The sequence below is a fragment of the Gavialis gangeticus genome, unplaced genomic scaffold (assembly GCF_001723915.1).
Source record: "Gavialis gangeticus isolate Ggan-Ray unplaced genomic scaffold, GavGan_comp1, whole genome shotgun sequence".
NCBI lineage: Eukaryota > Metazoa > Chordata > Crocodylia > Gavialidae > Gavialis > Gavialis gangeticus.
In genome coordinates, this window is record NW_017728991.1 from 7,728,110 (window position 1) to 7,750,553 (window position 22,444).

General features: G+C 45.5%; 1 protein-coding gene across 1 annotated transcript in view; it reads right to left on the reverse strand.

Moving 5' to 3' along the window:
• The window catches only part of RHBDL3 (rhomboid like 3), a 118,237-nt gene that overhangs the window by 12,540 nt on the left and 83,253 nt on the right, over positions 1-22,444 (reverse strand). The window contains exons 4-7 of the mRNA XM_019516871.1: positions 19,091-19,315; positions 17,620-17,768; positions 12,485-12,597; positions 5,059-5,159 (exon numbers count right to left, since the gene is read on the reverse strand). Coding sequence (XP_019372416.1) covers positions 5,059-5,159; positions 12,485-12,597; positions 17,620-17,768; positions 19,091-19,315 — 588 coding nt within the window. The remainder of the gene's footprint in view (positions 1-5,058; positions 5,160-12,484; positions 12,598-17,619; positions 17,769-19,090; positions 19,316-22,444) is intronic.

Below are 22,444 nucleotides of genomic sequence, written 5' to 3' on the forward strand. Positions count from 1 at the left end.
AGCTGGTTGTAGTTGATTTGTAGGATTCATATACTAATACCACAAATTTCTTAGCACACTCAAGCCCTGGGGGTTCATGTGCTTTCCCGAGGCTGCTGAATGTACCCTATACATCTGGATGTTCCAGACCTGCCATAAAGCATGTACTAATTTGCAGTGAGTTCAGTGAGTGCATATCCAAGTAACCATGAATAAATGACTTCACAAGGGGGAGTCTAGATCTACCTCACCTGTTTTCAGAGTCGATCATTATGCCATTTCCGTACTGCAGAAACACACAGTATATAGAAAAATCAAATGAGTGCATTCAAGAGCCTATGGTATAATGGCACAGATTATTATAGTACAAGGCAGAAAACAAGGGCTAGGGCAATAGCATATGGATGTTAGCACTGTACAGGATTTTCAAAACATTACTTCTTATGAGCGGCTGTTTCCCTATTACTGAGAGGCTATTCCAATGATATGAAGCAAAAGGTACAAAACTGGAAGCAAGGAGAGAGAAAAGAGCAGTCGGGATAGAAAACTGAAGGGAGGACTAGAGCTTGGTGAAGACTACAGTCCCCCAGAAAAGGACAAATACATTTTTGGCAGAACCCAAACAGAAATTTTTCAGTGTCATAATAAAACTAACCAAAATTTGTTTGGGGTCAACCCAAAATATGTTGTTTAATTTGGAAGTTATTTAAAACTTCTGTTTAACCTGTTTTTCTTTTAACATAGGTCAATTTCAAAACTAAAAATTTGGAAGTACTCAGGGCACATCTATACATGTTGCAATGGCAATTCTGTAACTGCGCTGTGATTTAGGAAGTACTAAATCACGGCGCAGTAACAGCCCATACTGTGCTGTACACGCGGTGCACGGTTACTTTAGCAGCTACTTTGCCGTAGCAGCACACTGTACAGGAGAAGTGCATCACTATGGCAAAGTCACTGCCGGTCACGTGTAGAAGCCCGGGGACGCTTCGTCGTAGTACTGTGTTGCGGCTACGGCAATGTAACATCACGTGTAGACATCCCCTTAGAATAACTATTGATATTAATCACTTGATGTCAGATTTGTTTTCAGGGATTTCCCCTTGAAGAAAATAGTATGAGTTAGCAGACTTTAAGAGGTTTCAAAGCAGCTGTCTACAGCCAAACTAATATAAAAGAATAAATAATCTGCATAGGAGAAAGAAATACTTGTAGAATCACATTCCAACACCAGATGCTCTCCAACTCTGACTGCAATCCGTTGAAGGAATATTTTATGGTATACATTATAAATATATATTTAAGTTTTATGTGAGATCTGTCTACAAATCACTTCAGCAGCTGCAAGAATGTAATCTGTACAAAATAAAGTAACTCATTTTCTCATTCCACAGAGACCGCCAACCCAGTCAGAAGGCTCTGAATGCATGCTGACTAATACTGCGTTTCTTCCTTCACTCCTCATTTCCATGTAGCTTTGTTGACTTTTTTCCCCCATTATTATCCTTAGGGTGAAACGCTTTATTGCTTTCTCCTACTGGTTATTTTACGTATTTATTTCCTGGAATATTTCTTTGTACAAGCAAGGGCTTTTTCATTTCCTTTGGCTACCAGAAGGCACAAGGGAAAGGGAAGATTCAGATGACACTCTTTTCCCAAATTGCACCCCCCACACCAAGCACCTGTGCAAAAAGATGAGCCCTGTCAATGGACTCGATGGAGTGGCAAATGAACAGCATCTTTTTCATTATGTAAGAGCTTCTCATGTGAATATTAAGTGAGCAAAGGGGGTGAGGGGGAAGCAAAGGAAAACCATTAGAAATAAGTCTGTAAGGAAAATTCTTAAAGGTCAGTTCAGATGAGGAGGAAGAGGCCAAGGCTGGCTTTCAGTTTATTAATAATCAATTGCTAAATACATTTAGAGGAGAATGCTGATAGGTAAAAGGCTAGACCATTATGTGACACTATGAAACCCGAACACACCAGCCAAAATGAATGGCCTCACTGCTGTGTATATGCACTGCTATTGTCAACTGGTTGGATGCAGGACTGCCCAACTGTGTCACATGTCTATAATGACCTCCCTTTTGCTCAGGAAGAATGGGGCCCTGTGTTTATGGCACAAGAGGATCTGGGTTCTCTACTCAGTTCTGTCCTTGAAGAGAGCTCGCAGGGACAACCATGAAGCCCTGGGGAGTCACAGAATTAAGGCCCAGAATTAGGGAGGCGCATTGTTGGGGCTCAGTTCCTGTAGGTACAAATCCCTGTATTTGCATAGGGATACTGCCCTCGGCAAGGACCACAGGTGCAGAAGCCAGTGTAAGACGTACAGGGTCCTACCAGAAGCATGCTTCTGTGTGGGACTCAGGAGACTCATGTCCCATAGAAATTAATTAGAGTGTGAGGTGCTTCAGCATCTCATAGAATTAGGCCCTTAATTATTAGATGGCAGCTTGACAGCAAGGAGAAGCCAATTGATTGGGACCATAGAAAAGGACAGAAGGTGTGAATCAATCTCATGAAAATGTAAATTCTCCACAATATTAGTAAAGACCAAGATGTCAATAAAGCAATCGCTAGGATAAAATACAACTTCTTTGCACCTGAGCTCCAACTGCAAACCCTTTGCCCCAAGCAGGGGCCACAGCAACCATTACCATCTTGGAAACTCAGGCACGGGCCAGTTTGTGGGAGGACCCTCCTTCCTTGGCTATTGCATGCTTAAGAAGAGCTCAGGAAGAACACACGGAATGTTGTGAAGGAAGTAGAGAGCTCAGCGCTCCTGCAGGAAGCCCGTTGTGACCAGACAGATTGGCAGCACATCTTCCCAAAGTATCCTGCATCCAAAGTGAATGGTCTCCATCCCCAAGCCATGTACTTCTTGACCTGAGGCACATACGTAAAGCCCAGATACCCAGTGGTCAAACCATTATAAATCCTCCCCTATCTCTGCCCTATGGAGCCTTTTCCCTTAACACAGACCTCTGTTCGCCCCTAAGAGAATTCAATTTTAAGAAACCATATAACTGTGATGCTGTGCAGTCAATGTACCTAGTACAAGAGAGGTTGCCCAGTGCCCAGGCAGGTGCCCTACACTGGCATTAGGTGCTTTCCCATTGGAATCTCTCTCTGCTCCTTTTTCATGGTCTTAACAGTGCATGAATCTGCTAACATGCAGGTCACAGCTGGTCCTTTGAACCACTGGCAGTTGAGTGGATTATGAATTGGACAAAATATGTCCAGCTCAAGCTGGATTTAGATGAGCACCCAGCTCATCTCTGCTGATCCCAAGTTTCCAAAGAGCAAGTGCCAGATGGTACTCTCTAACAAAAGAGGCTCTGGTTGCCTCCTGCTCTGAAGCTGCCTTCTCTACCCATCTAAATTACACAGGCCAGCATTTTGCCAGTATTATCCAGCCTGTTCATACCTTGAATGACATCACAAGAAAACTGGAGGTCATCTCTGCTCAGCCCCATTTCTAGCAGTTTCCTAAGGCTGCCTGTATCAGTGTTGGCTTGGGAGGGCTGTAGTCTGCGAGTTGCTTCTCTATCTAAAAGACACAGTCTTCTTTCTAAGCTTGACCTAAGTCCAAAATACCCTCCTGCCTTCTTCAGTGCCTACACAACAGACCTGCTGGCTCCATTGTGCTCCCTAATCAAATCCCAGAGCGCATTGGATTATCATCACTTCTACAGGGCTTATCTGCAGCATTCACAATGCTGGTCTGAAGTGTGGCACAGAAGCATGAGTGCAGAGGAAAACCCAATGACTAGCAAAAAAGTTTTCCCTAGTGGTTAGACTATGGGGCATCCAGTCAAGGATACTGGGTTTTATTCCTGGCCCTGCTAATATTTTGCTGTGTGAATCAGGCAAGTCACTTAGTTTCTGTGTCTTACATCCCAAGATACTAAATGTGGATGGCAATATTTACTGGCCTTTAAAGTACTTTGTAATGGTCAGATGCTACTGCATTGCAAACTGTTATACCACTGATATTATCCAGGGTGAGGTCTGAGGCTGAGTTTTGCAAAATGCCTAGAACAGCTACACACCTAAACTACAATTCCAGGCCCCCCTTGGAAAGCCTCAGCTTGATTCTGGCACCCTTTTAGTCTGTGTGGTGAGAGCAATCGGTCAGTCTCCCACAGGAATCCTAAATCTGGACTGACTGCAAAGCATGTAGGCTAGAGCAGGGACGAGAGGCAAGTCTCCATGACAAGTCCCTGGGAGCAATTCAACCCTTCCTCAGCAGATTAGTTCAAACATGGTACATGAAAAGACAGCAAGGTGCACACAGACCTGCAGTCAGATGGCTTAGAACGGAACAAGAGAGAGCAGAGCAGACTGACATAGTGCAGCTGTGTGGGCGTGACCAAGGCAAGGCTTAGGGCTGTAGGCATGAAAGGAAAAGGCTTGTAGGGTGGAATATGTCTGTCTGCCGCTGGAGAAGGGTCTTGCAGTGGCCACCCCACCCCGTGGGCAAGAGGAGATAGAATTTGAAGGGGTTGAGGCTGCAGGCCCCTGTGGTTCTTCCTGGCTCTTGTGCTATTTGATGCTTCACTATTCAAAAAAAAGAAGGGGAAGTTTGAAAACTGGAGGATCCAGACCCAGAGACGCTGAGCTGGGTAAAGTCATGAATACAAATGTGCAGGAGGGGCTGAAGGTGCCTCATGGACAGTTCTGGAAAGTGGAGACCACCAAAAAGGACAGCAGCACTACAGCATTCCCATGTTCACTGTCTATACCCCACCAACATGGCTTGACCCTGATATGGAGGGGCAATCTCTAGGAGCAGGACAGTAGCTCAGTCTCCATGGGGCAGTCACATCCTTGGCTGTTTCTCAGAGGCTCGCAATTAGGGGACTGGGTGTTGCCTGCTTCGGTGTGGGAGTGGAGTAATACCACTTCACAAAGCCCACTTAGGGAACTTCAGAAGGTGACCCCATGTCACGCTTCACTGAGGCTGAATTTACACTGCTGGCTTCACCATGAAAGCCCCCATTTCCAGTTTTTAGAGTCATCTAGTCTCTCAGAATCCATTCACTTTCATATAGGCTTGACCATTTTTCTGGTACTCACCATTACAATGTTAGCCAGATGGGCAGAAATGAGCGCATAAACCCCTCCAGAGGAACCCACCACCGGTGCAGTCATGTCAGCTACTGATACCGCCAGGGAACCTTGGAAGAAGCAAAGGGTTTATTGCAAACTCTTCCTGAATACAAATCCTCTTCACTGCCCTAGCCTGCTCTGTATTAACTGCTGCAGCTCAGCAACATTGGGGGGAAAGTAAATTGAATAAAGAAGCTAAATTAGCCTTGCAGCACTGCCAGCAAAGTGACTGATCAATTCTTTTATGTCTGCTTTAAAACTGCAATCAAATATATTTGAACCCCCAGGAAAAAAAATAAAATAAAAGCCCAACTAATATAACATCAGGCAGCAATGCATCAAAACGTGAACAGCAAAAGGAATTCACACCTGGGATGGGAGCAGCAAGCAAGCTTCAGATAAATGTACCCCCAGAGGCAAAAAAAAAAGTGAAAATGATTTTAATCCTGGCAAGACAAGCATTTGTACAACTAGGAGGAACTGGGGACATGTGGCTTATCAGTGGGTTCTGATTTAATCAAAGCCGAGCCCATTACTTGGGACAACAAGGGAGCAATGCAAGCCACAAATAACCTGGGGGCAGCACAGCAGGGTGCATGAAAGAGATTAAACCCAGAAGACAACAGGAAGGATTAGTTGCACACACAAATGCTTCTGGGACCCAGTAAGATTTCAGCTAAGTTCAGACATTCAAAAAGGCTGAGCCTGAATTGATTCCATCTTTGCAGGTTAGTCTAACTTGTGTTGATTGAACCAATTTGCAAGTGAACAGACATTCACTTTTGATTCCGGAAATGCAGGCACATGCCTGCAGTGGCTCAGGCTAGAAGCTGGGTGGTGCTAGAGTGAGCCCTGGGCTGCAGGGAAGCTGTGCTGAGGTGGGGCATGGCAAGGCCCTGCCAGGCTGAGCATGATTGGGAAGGGGTTTAAACCCCCACCCTGGCCTGCAGGGACCCCAGCTGGGGTCTGCCTGGAGGGGGAAGCAGCCCCTGCCAGGCATGTCCCACTTCTGCCCTCATCACTCAAGCAGTGGGGGGCATGGCCAACCCCAGGAGCAGTGTGAAGTGAATGGAGACAGAGGTGGGTTTCATTCCCCCCTCCCTCCTCTGTCCCACTGGCATGGACACAAGCCAGGGTCTGCCTGGCCGGGGTGGAGCACCCTGCGTCAGGGTCTCCCATACCCACCACTGCTGCAGCAACAGGGGCAGGGGCATGGCCAGATGCTGGCCACCATGGCCCCCTGATTCAATGGGGCAGGGAGGGGGTTTATTCCTCCCCCAGGTGGGAATGCCTGACAGGGCTGCTCTGCCCTGGCCAGATAGACCCTGGCTGGGGCCCCAATGGGTGCGGGGAGGGAGGAGGGAATAAACCCCCTCCCTGCCATCTTTGCCTTAGGGGGCCATGCTGGCCGGTGTCTGGACACATCCCTGCCCCTGCTGCTGGAGCAGCAAGGGGGCAGCAACCCTGACATGGGCTGCTGTGCTCAGGTCCATGCCAATGGGACAGGGGAGGGAGGGGGGAATAAACCCCTTCCCTGCCCCCTTTGCTTTTGGTCCAGAATCTGGCCATGCCCCCACCCCTGCTCCAGCTAGAGAGCAGACGAGTGGGGCAGCCCTGCTCTGCTGGGGCAGACAGCACAACCCAGGCAAGCCCAGCGATACAGACCATATTGGGATGCTGGAGGACTCTGATTTAACTTAAATCAGGAACGGTCTGGGACAGATGTTCCATAAACCAGTCTGACCTCAATTAAGTCTGATTCTACATTCAACCAGGTTTATCTCAAACTGTTTTCAGCCATTTTGAAACTGGTTTACATGCACTGAACTTCTATTCTGTTCCACGTTTAAACCAGTTTCTGATCACTTAAACTTGTGTTTATCTTTCCCTAGCCTTTGTGATTAGGGCACAGTTTGGAAGTCAAAAGAGTTCTATTCACAGCTTTCCTGCTAAGTCATTGTGAGCATCTCTCCTCCCTGCCTTGCAAATGATGCATGCTTACCTTGTAAAAATGGCTAGAGGGCCACAGAAAAAAAAGCAATAAGTATGATTAAGGCAAGCGTGACTCAAGGTACAGGCAGGCGTAACAACTTGCATCCATAGCAAATGCTACCACATTAAGCCGTTATGATGCAGGATCCTATAAGAATACGTGAACAGAGAAACCACTGCAACATCATCCCTGCTGTATTACGGGGATTTACTTCACTTGTATCACTGCAGAAGCATGTAGCTGTACCAGTTGCATCTTAACAGGTGATGCATGGAATGGAAATCCCCTCCCAACACTTTTATATAACACCCATGGGTACCAGGCCTATGCTGGCCTTGTCTAGCAATGATGGGACATGCTGGAGAACAGCAAGGGCTGGCTGCCAGTTGCTTAAACTATCTTCTCCTAATAGCTTTCTTCTCTCATTAATGGTGTTGTGGCCTGCTGTTTCCCTGGTGGCCCCACTTGGGCAGGTTATTCAGCTATGCTCTAGTTTCAGTAAGCACGTACCAAAACATGAACTTGCTGGAGCTCTTACTGAACTTCAGAGCCAATGCAGTTTGATTTTTCCATTAAGGTCTGTGACAAAACCCTCTGAAAAATCAAGATTGTTCTTTGCTTGGTAAGTAAGGAGATGTTTGTGTCAGATAGCGACACTTCTACACCTGATGGGAAGCTGACACCTGTGAGGGGGGATCCTTGCTAAGGCTGGGACACAACCTTTTGCTGCTATGACCCAACTAGTCCTTAGCATCTTGATAAGGGGGAATAACTACAACTTCCCCTGCACTGAGAAGGAAATGAAGACAAAGGGCATTTCTGCCAAATGAAGGTACAACTGCAGCATGTACCAGCAGAGCTGAGCTATCTTCACCTTGCTAGCATGGGCCATGGTGGCCTGGGCTTCAGCATGTGCCAGGATCCAGAGTTCATACTTGGGCCACCTGGAGAACTGTGCTGTGGCCCCTAAAGCCCACGCTGTGGCAACTCCATCACTTCTGGTATCTTTGCTAACAAGATTAACCTTATCTAGGTATGCTAGCTTGTAGTCATCCAATCATCGAGACAAATAGGGCTGAAAGTGACCTTAGTAGGTTAACTAGTCTAACAGTGCTTAAGGCAGACCTGCCTTAGCTGAGTTAAGGCCAAACCCTAGTCAGTTCTGAGGCTCCTTAAATGTTCAGGTGATGCTCAACATTGTGGAGTCAGGACCCATCTGACAAGGCAGGTCTTGGGGCTGGAGTTGAGGACTCCTGTGCTCAGCCTCCCAGTTAGAGTCTGGCTGGGTCAAGTTACAAAGCTCCTTTCATGCTGAATTTTGGACAGTAATTGCAGAGATGAAGAGAGAGAACTGGCAAGAGCCTGCAACATGGAGCGGAGCTAATAGAGATGACCATGTCTAGAGGACAGGGGAAAACCACGAAACAGCAGAAAGCAGAAGAGTCCTGAGCAGGACAAAAGCTTCTAATCAACTTCTATAGCTTTTCTACTTACTCAGCTAATACAAGGCTTCGCTGAAGGCCAGTCAAATGTCAGTGCTACATTGTGCTAGGAGCTGTACAGGCAGGGTATTTTCCAAAGTTCATATGTGACGGGCAAATGGGGGCCTCCCTTCCACTGACTGCCCGTGAGATTTGGGCACCTAGGGTGCCTGTACACAAGCCCGGAGGCTGCTCTAACATGCTGTAATCCATTGAGTCTGCTGGAGCATGGTAATTACCATGCTCCAGCCAGTCTCTGCATCTTGCGTATGTGTGTCCCCACACTTCAGAATGGCAGTGGGGGTGCTTGAACTAAAGCTTGTTCAACGAGTTTTAGATAAAGTGCCCCCGCCGCCATTTTAAATCATGGGGACACTGATACCCAAGATGGTCCGGGCACTGTAAGTAGAGCGGCTCTTGGAGTTGCTCTAAAGCACCCCACTTCCTCCACCCAGTCTGCAGAGCATGTGTAAAAACAACCCTAGGTGCCTAGTTTGAAGACGGCTACCCACAGACCCAGCTCCCACCTAATGTATCAGGCAAGAGGTACTCCTAGCAGGCCAGAGGAGTAGGCATGGGTCTGCGGTATGCAAGCACAATAAAATAAATAGCTTATCCAGAAACTCAGCAGCCATCGTTGTGCTGCCCCGAGCTAGACCAGGCAATGGGTCATGATTCAGTCTGAATTAATTTCCCAGTCACCCCTTCCCCCATAACAATGATTTTGAGCCTGCATTGCTGCTGCATGTCCCTAAGCACACTGATTGGCCTCCGATCACAACCCAGTCCATAAGCTATTTGGAGGTGACATCTCTGCTCTGCTGGCTCAGCTAAACTGTCCAGTACACAAGAGGTGGGAAGGGTAGAGTCCAGGCTGAGCTTAGTTCCTTCCTCCTAGGTGGGAAGAGGAGTAGCTGTCTCACAGAGATGGCTCTCCCCATGCATGGCAGTGCAAGTTGTGATCACTGCCCGGGGTGGGCTATGAAAAACAGGATCTTTATGTCCCTTTACTCCCCTGTCAGGTGTACAAGGCAAGTGATGATTTTGTCCTGGAATTTTATCCATCTAGGTTTCTGTCCCATATTCTTCATTTTGGGAGATTCACATCACCTCTACTTCTACCATAGTCACGTGCCTGCACATCTGTACTGGTACAGAAGCAGACGAGTGCACAGGGTCCTGGGAGTTTTCGGTTGAACTTGTCCTACCTCTTTGTTATGTTTTAACTGCAAATCTTAGCATATCTTTGGTCATGTTTTAACTGCAAATCTTAGCATACCCTCAATGAAGGAGCTGATGCCTCTGCAGTTTTGGCAGCCTAAAGAACACCCCTCCGGGGGAAAGGGTCACTACCTTCTCAGGCTCTTACGCAGCTCAGCTCGTCCACTGCAGCTCTAAGGGAGAAGTTAATGAGGAGCCATTGAAAAGAATGGGATTTACCATGTTAAATCCCTGGGAGCTGCACTGGAAAAGTCCCCTTTAATCTCACTCTCTCTGTGGATGTGAAGGTCCTAATAGCAGAGTCAAGCAAAGTGCAGAGAGGAGGATTAGAAATAATGAGCTCTCCCTTCTGATGAAAGCCAAGAAAGGGGCATGTGTGAATGCATGTGTATCTTATGTATGGCCCCCATGTGTTTACAAGCCCTGAGCTATCTTGCATTAATGCTCCCTACTTTGCTTACTCTCCAAGAGCACTTCAAAGCATAGGGAACTTGCTTTAAATCAAATGCTGTCAACTAAATGGCCAACCAAATCTAGTACTAAAGGGATTTGGGGTACAGCTCTCCTTCCCATGTGCTTTTGAGGTAACTTTTTCCAAGTCCTGTAATAAAAGGGATCCTTTCCCTTCACTTTCAGCACTGCCTTTCACGGCCCCATGGCACAGCCAAGGAATGGAAAGCTTGCCTTGGAGGGGGCAGCATGCATGTGTGAAGGGAAATCAGAGAACAAATTAAGTGCAAATAAACACAAATAAGATCCAGTGGGAGCTGGGGTGAACTGAGAAGATGTGCCCTCTCCCTAAGAGGTGTGTGCATTCAAGGTGGATGGGAGGAGGTTAAAAAGGCCCAGCTGCCTACAACCTGCAGGTCCTCAAGCATTTGTGGAGGCTCTGAGCTGCTAGAGAGGAGGGGGAAGGCTGCAGAAGTACTCTCCTTTCTGCTCCTGTTAATGGAAGCAGTTCTGAGAGCAATAATGTTCCACCTGTAACTCAGTGAGTGAGAAGTGTGCCAGCAACTCGACTGGGGTCTGAGCCAGGGCCCCCACACAAGCACCTGGGCTGCACAATGTGGGCTGGTCTCCCCACTCAAGTTGCTTTACTCTTTACGTTTGAAAGGATTTAAGTGCAGTGGTTCTCAACCTGCGGCCTGCGTGACATCCTGTTAAAACGTTTTTTAAATGAATACACAGGAAGTAAGTTGTGTGGGTGCGGCCCACAACACATGGAATGCTGCAACTCTGGCCCACTATGGCAAAAAAGTTGAAAACCAGTCTTTTAGGGTGTTCAAAGCCTTTGCCTTTCTGTGGGTAGCAGCTGGTCAGACTCAGCCCAGGACTCAGCAACAGAAGCAGCAAGAAAACAACTTGTACACTGGAAACAACTGGGTTTGCTCTGGTGTTTAGTGGAATCCCTGGCAAGATTGCACTGCCTGCAATGGCCACTGGACTGCATCTCACAAAGTATGCTTGTGGTTTTTCCCTCTGCACTTGAATGCACACTTATTTGCACCATGCTTATTCCTAGCTTTCTAATCCAGTTATTACGTTTTCTGCCTCCCTCCTCCCAGGACCTTCACCCACTGAAGAGCAACATTTGATTTATTACCACTCAGTGCAGCACATTTCACAGCAGCTTTATCTGTTCATTATGGAAAAAATTAAATTATGTTACTGAAAAAAAATCACCATAAATCGTGAACTAAACCAGTCAATCTTTGTCCCTGTGCTGCTGTGAATCTCAGATGTTCTTGTGGACTCCTGTTTTAATTAGATGTTGATCTATTGTCAGCTAACTTCTTTTGCCTCCAAACTGCTGCAAATGCCAGGCATAAATAAAAGCAATGCAGCACAACTAAAAATCAATCTGTCCACAAGGATATGCACTTGAATCGATTCCCAGGTTATTGGCATGTTACTGCTTGGGCTTCAACCAGAATCTTTCTGCAGCAGTAAAGAAAGACCCTAGGAAGTGCTGATAACTTTAAGGCTCAGCTGAGGTGTTTCATCAAAGAAAGGAGACCTGGACCAAGGCTACGATGTGTCTGTGCCCCAAGCAGAGCCAGGACAAGCTTGGGACTTTTGGGGGCTTTGAGCAAATGATTTTCCTTGGTTTCCATGGTCCATGGAGTTCAAGCCCCATGAGTTTCTCCTGAGGCTTAGCAATTCTTTCAAGGCACCAGGGCCACATAAGTTGCAGGATTTGACCCAATTAAAAAAAAAGGAATAAAAACAAATGGAAAGCTTTGCAGTTCCTTGACAGAGTTGCCTGGTTTCTCCTCTCATTTGGAAATGCACATGCCTCTAAGGTAAATGAAGAACTAGCAGAAAGCTACCATCGCTGCTGAAAGAACTGCTGCAACAGAAACAGGGAGGCACTTTCCTACATGCTGCCCACATTAGCACTTTCCCAGAACTGCGTAATATCATTTCCCAAAATATGGCATCCTGAAGATGCTATTTCCAAAAAAGGACTTTATCGTACCAGCAAATTGATGTCTCCAATGCTGTAATCTAACTGCTAGGATTACAATAGGAAGGTTAAATGGCCAGTATCATCCCAAGCATGGTCTTTGGCATGGGGAGTAAAGAACCTTTTGTCCTGCTCTGGAAAGATCAATAATGGGCATCTTTCCTCCTGTTTCAGAAAGCCCCAAAGCTTTGATGAGGTTGAGGGTGATAATCCAAGGCTGATATCACTTACCTGCCACAACTCCAGCAAGATAGACAAAGCCAATCCTCAGTGCGCCATGCACCATCTCGAGAGGAACCCCAACCAGAAGCTGAAGCACAACGTTGAGTCCAAGGTGTTCTATCCTGGGGCAAAGAAAAATAACAGTTGCATTCTTTTCTGTCTCCCCACTTGCCGACCCATGATGTGAAGATGTCTTGGAACTAAAAGAGCCACAATTTCTTTTGCTAAAGCTTAGGGAGTTCTCATCCTATTCTTCTATTCTTCAGACATTAACCTGCAGTGATTTGAATCAAACCATTTCAGGGAGTGCATTTCAACACAGTTATTTTAGTTACTTTAGTCTCTTTTTGATGCCAAATTATGCACTGCAAGGATCAAACTTCTGTAGCCCTAGACCAGCTGACAGAAAGACGGTGAATAAAATATCCTGCCTGAACATGTTTTATTGTACCAAACAGATGCTGCAAAATGATTTCACCTTTAAGCAAAGTCCTGTTTAGTGTAGTCCTCATTATTGCCAACACATAATTGAAGCTATTGATGCATGTATAACATCAGAAATAGCTGCTGCGTGGAAGTAAATAGAAAGCTAGGAAAAAATCTTGTTACGGGAATCATGGGATTCAGAGTCAACATGCTTGGAGAAAGTTACCTCCATTATGTCTACTAATTACCTTTTGTGCATCTTACGTCCTTTCAGCCAAAGGCCTCAAAGTGCTCTACAAATATTCATGGGTATTACATCTTTTTAGAGTTGTAAGAAAAATTTGCAAAGAATTAAGTGCTTAGGCCCATGCAGTAAAACAGTCACAGAGCCAGGAATCACGATCTGCTGCTTTCAGTGCTTGATAATAACCCCCTGCTCTGTATATTCGGTTAACAGGGGGTTTCTAAGCAACTGGAGGATGGATGCAGCTGTCCCCCTTTTGTCTGACTGGTACGCAACACATTATATAACCTTCAGGCCATCCCACTACAGCTCTCATTTGGTGGCCCATCCTCATGCGTTTGTAACAAGGTCAGGAAGAGGCCATGGAGATTGTGCTGAGTGCCTTTATCTGCACTTGGGGAATACAGTCAGGCCATGGGGGGATTTGCAAATATGCTGAGTGTTGTTGGAACTCTGCTCCTATTTTGGTAAATAGTGAAACTCCTACTAAATATGCTAGGATCAGAGGTAGGACATGGCTGAACTCTAGAAAATCCAGCTGCTGTGCACACTGACAATCTTGAGGAAGCATGTGTGACTCCTAACCAGCTCTGGGTGTGAAGGACAGAACTGCTGTGTTTGGTCATTAGTTCAGAGAAGTTGGGATCTTACATCTGCTAGGATGCTACTTAGCACATCCACATTGCTTTCCATATTTCAATTAATCCCACAAACATTTATGCATCCACCCTGTTCCTGAAGGCAATCCCACAGCTTTAACAATGGTACTGTGTGCTCCTTGAGAGCTCAGCTTTATCCCTCATCTTCATACTGTTCTAACATCCAATCAGTTATTCTCTTCCCAAAACCTTGGGCCTTGTCCCCATGGAGAAATAATTCAGAATGGCTGTTGCTGAATAGTTCTTCTGCACACTCAGTTCGTAAGTGAATGCTCCTGCTCTGCCCCTAAAGTGCCCTAATAGACTTACAAAGCAGAGGACCTTCCTGCATGGGGGCATGCAGAGTTGAATGAGAATGCCCATATGTGGTATCACTGCGGGTGGCTAGTGCACTTTAGGGTGATGCCCTCACTATTTCATAGTTTCATAGTTGGTAGGGTAGGAAGGGACCTGAGCAGATCATCAAGTCCAACCCCCTGCCATGGCAGGAAAGAGTACTGGGGTCAAACGACCCCAAGCAAGGTGTTCGTCTAGCCTTGTCTTAAAGACCCCCAGAGCAGGAGCCAGCACCACTTGTCTTGCAAGTTGGTTCCAGACCCTAGCCGCCCTGACAGTGAAGTAGCGCTGCCTTCATGAACTTCCCCATCACTTTGCTTGAAGTATATATATTCAGTTCTTTTGGTCTTTCCTCATGTTACACCTGTTGTCATTTTCTTAATATAAGGAAAAAAAAACCCTGTTGGTAATAGCCTGGCTGCTGCATAGCCTCCCAAAGGATATCATGGCAGCTTCATCCTTTGGAACATTTTGACTGACAAAGCATTAGAGCTAGAACTGTTACAGGGCATAGTCCTGTCCTTACGGGTAACATGGACTAATGCCTCAACAGTCCTGTTTTCATCTCTAAGGATCTCTATTAATGCTCCCATCTATGCACTCCCATGCTTCTATTTAAAGCCTGCAACATATCATTATTCAAAATTACCGCTCCTAATTGACTGCACTTGTCATCCTTTCTATGCATTGTGTGGCCACTGGGCACAGTCTCTTTCTCACATCCACTCTGCTCAGTGATGTACAAGGAACTCAAGAGGGACTAGCAAAGGTCAGAGAATTGCAAAGAGGAATAAAAACATCTTAGGTCATGTCCAGACAAGTGCAGATATGCGGTATGTGGCGCCGCAGACCTGTGTGTGGTGCCACACACTGCACATGCAGGCATTTCCCGTGCAGCTACTTTGCAGCACAGGGGGTTTCCTTGGCCCCAGGAGATCTCAGGGTCAAAAATATCCACACTAAAAAAAGAGTCATGTGCACTGCCCAAAACTGGAGCCAGGCTAGCCGGAGTTGCACTCCAGCTGCCGTCCAGGCTCCCTGCTGCAGGAGCACTGCGGCTGCAGCTCCCCAAGGCTCCCATAACCTCAGATAAGGCTGCTGGGGCCAGCACAGTGCCCTCAGAGGCCTCATTTTACAGGAAAAAATAGAGGTTTGGAGCTAAAATGTAGAAAATGTCAAACAAAGCACGTGTCCTTTTTGTTAAAAAAGCAGCCTTTGTGAGAGCTGATTCTAGTTGAGGGCCCTGAAAGCTGTATCAGTTGCTCCGTTACAAGCTTGTTCATGAAAAACATCTCCAGGAGTGATCCGTGCATCCCACTTTCCTATCCAGCTAAGAGTACCGAGGTTTTGTACTCTAGAAGCACCAATAAAACATAATTAGCTTTCTTCAGCTCCAAAAGTGCCATTCTTGAAATGACAATATGGTTGATTTATTGGGGTCTTAGTCTTCTCTGGGACCAAACAAACGGGGCTGAGAATCAATGCAAGTCATTAGTTATGGCAGTGTTACGAATGGGCAGGCCCCAGATAATCAACATGAAAGCATGAAGGGCAAAATTTACAACTTTGCCTGCCCCCCAGGCCTCTGATAAAGCTCTTTCCATCAGGACTGAGGCACACACAGTACATTTTTGGAATCTTTCTAAAAGCACAGCAAGCCAGCCTTAGCAACTGCCTTCTTCAACACCTTCTGACTGTCACCAGCACACACAGAAAGGCCTACAAGTGCAGTAAATCAAGGAGGAGTCCAAATTACCATTTTAAAGTCTCAGCAGGAAGTATAACAACAATAGTCTCCACACCATTATATTAACCTGCCCTTTGAAAATGAGATGAGAATAATGAGTCCACAGTAAAAAGATTATTCCCTTTTCAGAATGTATCCGTTTCTCTGGTAGGGAAGGAACGTAACAAATCAGCTGACAATAAATGATCATTTAGCCATCTAACTATTGATACTACTTCCTCATAAAAAAAAATACTACTGGGTTTATGATGCAAGTAGGACTGTGCATAATTTTGATGGTTATGTATCTACATGATATAGAATCCACTGAAGAAATAATAAGGCTCTCTGGGATAAATCTGGAATATTTACAAAGGTTAGACATTAGCTACTATGTCTTCACTACCACGTCCCTCAGAAACCAGGCATGGGTGTGGAATAAACTTGGTAATTAAAGAACTTGAGAATTTTTCAAATGGGTGTGAATTATGCCACACTTCTGCTTGCTGAAGCAGAAAATAAATATTTTATGGATAAGAAAACCACGCTGCAATGAACATAGGAGAAATATAAATGCAAATGATTTTACATTATCCCCCAGCTTTCATTTTTAAGGATCCCACAGCTATGTGTGATCCTGACTGATGGTAAAAGCTATACAACAGACATGCAAGCATATAAAAAGAAGGTAAGTATGTATACAGTAGGAAGAATTAGTGGCTGCTCAATAGTTTACACAGAGTAACTTGCTGCTGTTAGCGAAATACTTCCTCCTCACACTTTGCATGTGAAATCTGTGGCCAGTAGAAGTGTCCCCCCTCTACCTCCATCATTCCCAACTTCCCCACTCCTCGGTCTGAGGTATATTTGGACCTGGCCTTTTCTGGAGGTATTTAGCACTCAGGAGACATTGGTATGAAAATTCCTTCTTTCTTTTTCTGGCCTGCCCTTAGGACAAGTGAATTTAATCTTGGGTGTTACATATGATGTTTATTCCAAATATCCGGGTGAGATCTTGTGTCCAGGACCAATTACAAGCTCAGGAAGTTATTCCCTAGCAAAGCAGGGACATCCATTTGTTCTTTCCAGCCATTCAAAAGACCCTACTGGCTGAAGGAAGTCTACTTTCTCATTTTAAAAAGAAGTCATTAGGCACTCTCAAATTCAGGGTCACAGAGTACCAGGGAAGGTGAGAGACAGAAAGGCTGGCATCTCATAGTGAGAAGGAGCCTGGGCTCCTTCAGGCTCTAGAAGCCATCCCTAGGCTGCCTTTGAGGGACTCTCTCAGAGAGCAGACAAGCCCAGAGTTGTCCCGACAAAGCAACCACTTGGCAGGGCACCCTTTGACACCCTGTTACCAACAAACACATCACAGTTCTTTGTGAAATTCGTGTGTGTGTGTTAGTAGATGTTTTTTCCCCTTCCTACTCTTCCAGGTCTACTTGGGCAGAGCTGCTGATGATGGGGAGTGAGAGGTATGTGTATGTGGGAGGTTATTAGTTCACTATTGACTCAAAAGAAAAGCACCACCTATTTAATCACCACTTCCAACCCCACCTCCAGGACAGATGAAGAAACAGCAGCCACTACTTCAATATGTCCCTCAAGGGTGTTTGGCTTGTTTTACTGCATGGTCATTCATCTGCAATTCAAAAAAAATCACTTTTAAAAATCAGGTTCTAAATCATCCAGTTTCTTTCTCTCTCTCTCTCTCAACAGCTGTGGGGGTCTCCAAAGCCTGTGCAATACTTACCCTGCATGCATGAATATGTAGGTTAGGTACCTCCAGGCCTGAGCACGGAGTTGAGGATGATAAACCAGTGAGTTCTTTAGGTATAAAGGATGGGTGACTTGCAGCACAAATCTGTCCAGCACCACTCCGTTGTAAAGAAAAAAGGCAACCTAGAAGATCAGGGAGATTCCTCAGTTAAACACTGTATCCACTCAAGTAAACTACTAATGTCTATGATCACAAGGTTTCTGCTCTGGGGAACTTGCATTCTAATGACTTCAGTGTTTTCAACCACTCTCTACCATGTACCAGGCACTATTAATGCCCCCTGAAGTCAGTGGAGTCAGTGGAGCTGAGGGTGCTCCGTACATTTCCAGTTTGGTCCCTTTTCAACTCTTGTGAGAGCCGTTCATATTATTTCATAGAACCTTTGAGCATTGTATATATGCTGAGTTGAGGTCTCCTTTGTAGATGAGTGATAAAACCAACCAGCTAATCAGTTTAGCTTTTCCAAATAATGAGTCCACTTTCTGTCATCCCAAGAATGGGGGCTGCATTAAGAATTTTTTAAAGTATTTTTATACTAAGTAAATTTTCAAAACTCCATCTCTCTGATTTTCAGTATAACGCTCACTATAATTTCTATAAGACCTAATTGGATCTGTACTCCTGAACAAGCTCCACTTTATTTTTTTCAAGCTATACATGTTTTCACAGACTAACCAAGTCTAATTAAGATACAATATTTTAAAACTTCAGAAAACAAATGAAACCCACAGATTTATATACAACCTTCATTAAAAAAGATCCCAAAGTTGATCGCCACTGAAATGTAGCTATCACATGGGGGAAAAGAAGGAAACCAACCCATGCATGGTGAGGGACAGGGACACTTTTTATTGAAGAGTAGTAAGACAGACACTGAAGCCTCAGGAACAGTGCTAGGGAAGTTTTTAGCATCCATGTAAAACTTAAGATTTTTATGTCCTTATGCAAAAGATCACTATGTGTGTAATAAATGATATAGAAACTAATTTTTATCCAACTAGGAAGCTAAAGCAGAAGGGATATGAACCCAAAGCTCTCAAGATTCTAGGTCTTCCAACCAGCTGACTGAATCATTGTACAATCCTCTGCCAAAACCCATAGACCACTAGCTTACGCACAGCTTTATAGCCTTGTTGAGGTTCTAAGCCAACAACTGTAGTAGGAAACAGTGAGGAAATGCCCCAAGCTTCCACTTCTGGAGATGTGGGCTTAAAGCCTCTCTTTTACATGAGGACACAGGAGACAGAGAACACGCCTGTTTCTTCCCAGTCCCTTTCCCTGAACATCACCAAACTAGCACAGAGGTCTGGACTAGCAGTAACCTCTGGTCCAGAGAGGCAGGTGCCGTGTGTGTGAGTGTGTGCATGTGTGTGAGAGAGAGGGGGAAAGAGAGAGAGAGACAGAAACACTTGGTTTTCAGGAGCAGTGCAGTAGGTTTACTTGCCTCTACAATGGTGATGGCAATCATGAACCAGGGTGGAGGGCAGCAGGTATAGCTGTCATAGTACCACTTTCGGTCTATCTCACGGGGCAGGGTTTCATATGCAACATGTCGAATCAGGCGCTGGGACAGGCTTAGTCCTGTCTCGTCCAGCAGCGCCTTGCTGCACAGCCTCCTGTTCCCCTGCAGAATAGCTTGGCGGAAGCTATTCGACCTTTTGTTACTCATCTGAAAGAAAGAAAAGGAAAAGCAATGAGGCCAAACAAAGGCACAGGAAAAGTCTCTTCAGGAGGGGGTGGGGGCACTGCTGGACAGTTGCTACCAGGCTGCAGCCATCTGAACCCAAGGCCCAGCATGACCAGAAGAGCAAATACTATTAGGCTGGAGTCACCTTAGGCAAGGTTCAGGATGACAGGCATGGGAAGACTGAATTTCAGGATCTGAGACTATTGGAAGTGGGCAAGAATATGAACATGGGGTTCTTCCCAATCCCATCATCTGAGCAGTTCCCTTTTCCAACTCATCCAGTTCTCCACTTCCTCCCCTTCAGAACCAGCTGCCCACCAATATGCACCCCCTCACATCCTCCTTCAGGAATCTGAACAAGCCACCTGGTCCATAAAGCAGTCCATAAGGCATCCTATAACGTACCTGCTCAGGCTGTTTGAGCTCTGCAGGGCAGGGGTTCTCTCTGCTGCAAATGATGTCCATTTACAGACTGATATGCACTGATATTCCCATTCCCAGGAACTTGTGCTACTTTACCACAGAGGGGGAATTAAAAAAAATTGTCTCAGGCTGAATTGGCCAAATCAGTTCCAAACTCTATCAACTGAGCAGAACTCAGTCATTCAAGTCCAGTTGGTGCTGCCACCAGCAAGCATCCTCCATCCCAGACTCTTCAGTCTGGGGCTTCAGATACTCCCAAATACATGACAGGCAACCTATGTGAAGGCTCCAAGCCCAGAGGTCTTAGAGTTCAGATGCCCCTGAGTCTCACTTGCCCTTAGCGCAAAGACCAAAGAAGCAAATTAGGGAGGAATCCTCCATTTCCATAAAATAGGCGTGTAGCTGAGATCCTCCCATTGGGAGATTATAGTAGTGTCTTGTAAGGTGTTCTGCCCACCTGTCCAAGGGGTGGACAGCTCTCCACCCTCTACTACACAATGCCATTCAAGGTCTTCTACACCCAGGAAACAGACCAGTGCAGCAAACTACACTTGATCTTAGCCCACAAGAGGCCAGGGGAGGGAAATGATACACTTCTGTCATGAGCAAAAATGACCATGCTAACAACACTGGAGGATTCAGATTTAACTAGTAGTCAGCCCCTCCTAGCTATGGTGAGCATGCAACAGATGAGTAATTTTGTTGTGGAAAGGGTTAGAGTTATAAACAGAGGGGCAGATTTCCAGGCAGTTGAGACTCACCACAGTGTGCCTTATTTGTATATGCAATGTGTACAGAATTAGCTAATTAACTTTTTGAGCATGCAATTTCCCAATTGCAACTGCACTCACAAGTTAGGCATATGCAATATTATGCCTAGCCTGTCAGAAAAAAAAAGTCAGACCCTAACTAACTTCCAATGAAGCTGAGATAACCCCTAACTAGCCCTGCTGCCAACCCAGCCTATTGCTGAACCATATACAAGAGCTGTGAGTGATGCTGAGTTAGTGCCATTTCTCTGAGTGAATCTTTGGTTCTGTGGGATTGGAACATAAAAACATTTGCTTGTGGAGGAGGGAGATGGGGGGGTAGTTTGCATTTGCTAAGCTTTTACAATGACATATGCAGGGAAGTAAGTTTGATGGACTCATTCCAGCTCTGAGCTAACTAGCATCACATCACACAGCCCATCAGCACCACTGGCCTTCATGTTGACAACCATAGCAGACAGGCAACAGACAGATTGTTCAGGAAAACCAGATTATACTTTCACCCTGAATAGTGGCCTCCACTCCCAGTATGTCAGCAGGTTGATGTGTTACCAGGAACTGGCATTTCTGTGCCAGTTTTGTGGCAACAGGTCTCCAGAGCTGCCAAGCTGCCACCTTTCACCTATATTAAAAAAGCAGCTACAAAAGCTGAAACCAAAAAGAAAACCAGAACAAACAGCAGTGTAAAGCTGCAAACAGATGTCACATTTATCCCAGGGTAAACCATTTTATCCTGGGACAAAGTGCAAGTGAACAGACATGCATGCCCGCCCGCTGTCCCAGGATCAATGCTAATAAAGTTTCCTGGGTAAGAGATAGTAACAATTTATCCCAGGATAAATGATTCTACTATTGATTCAATAACTGTGTCATTGAATCAATAGTAGAAAAGCAGTACTACATTTAGCTGCTCTCTAAACCCTGATAAGAAGGGTGATGTGTGTACATGCCAATCCTGGGATATTTTTGTTCTGAAACAAACACAGGCACAATTTATCCAGGGACAAATGTAACATCTGTTCTCAGCTTAAAAGACATTGTGTAAAACCCACAGATAGCCCTGATGTGGTGGCTACACTTCTTAGGCTAGCATGCTGTCTTAAGGGATACATCTGAATCTTGTTGTGCCTTTTACCACTGGGATTCTCCTATGATAAGTTGTGGATGATAAACTAGGTGTGACCCCTAAGCAATTACAGCCTCTTGTTGCCCCTCAGGCTTGAAAGTAACATTCTTGCATAAGCACAGTGCAACTAGACGGACCCTTTGTCCTGTGTTCACAGGTGGAGAGAAGCACAAAATCAAGCTGCACAGTCTCCTTGAACAGACTGCCTTCTCTCAGCCGCACAGTCCAAAAGATATCTGCTGAAGTAGGAAGGAAAAGAGAGAAAGCACAATAGCGTTGGCATTTCTAGTTCTTTGGATCACTTTGTTTTTGGCTAATATCCTCCGAACAGCAATGCCTGAACCGTGGGCTTTCAGACATGCGTAGGCTGTTGGGTAATTACTCCAAGCTGAACTGAGCTGCTTAGAATGCACTAATCACTGCAGCAAGCATCTTGAAGTTAATCACTGTAATGGAGAGTACAGAGTCACATAAGGTGATCATCTGCTGGCCTGGCATGGTCTTTTGAGCTCTGTGCACACTCCCCGAAATCCAACATCACAGCAGCTGCTCTGTCCTTACAGACTCAGATGGAGGGGCCCATCAGCACAGGCTAAAAATAAGAAACTCAGATGCATGAGAAAATATTCAAAGGGAAATTCAGGTTTTGTGTCTTTTGAAATGTTTAGTAGAATTTTTTTCTGAATAAAAATGTTGAAAGGAAAGTCTCAACTGGAACATTTCCATTTCAGTTTTCAAAAACCAGGAACCCCACCCCACCTCCCACACACACACACACACACACACACACAC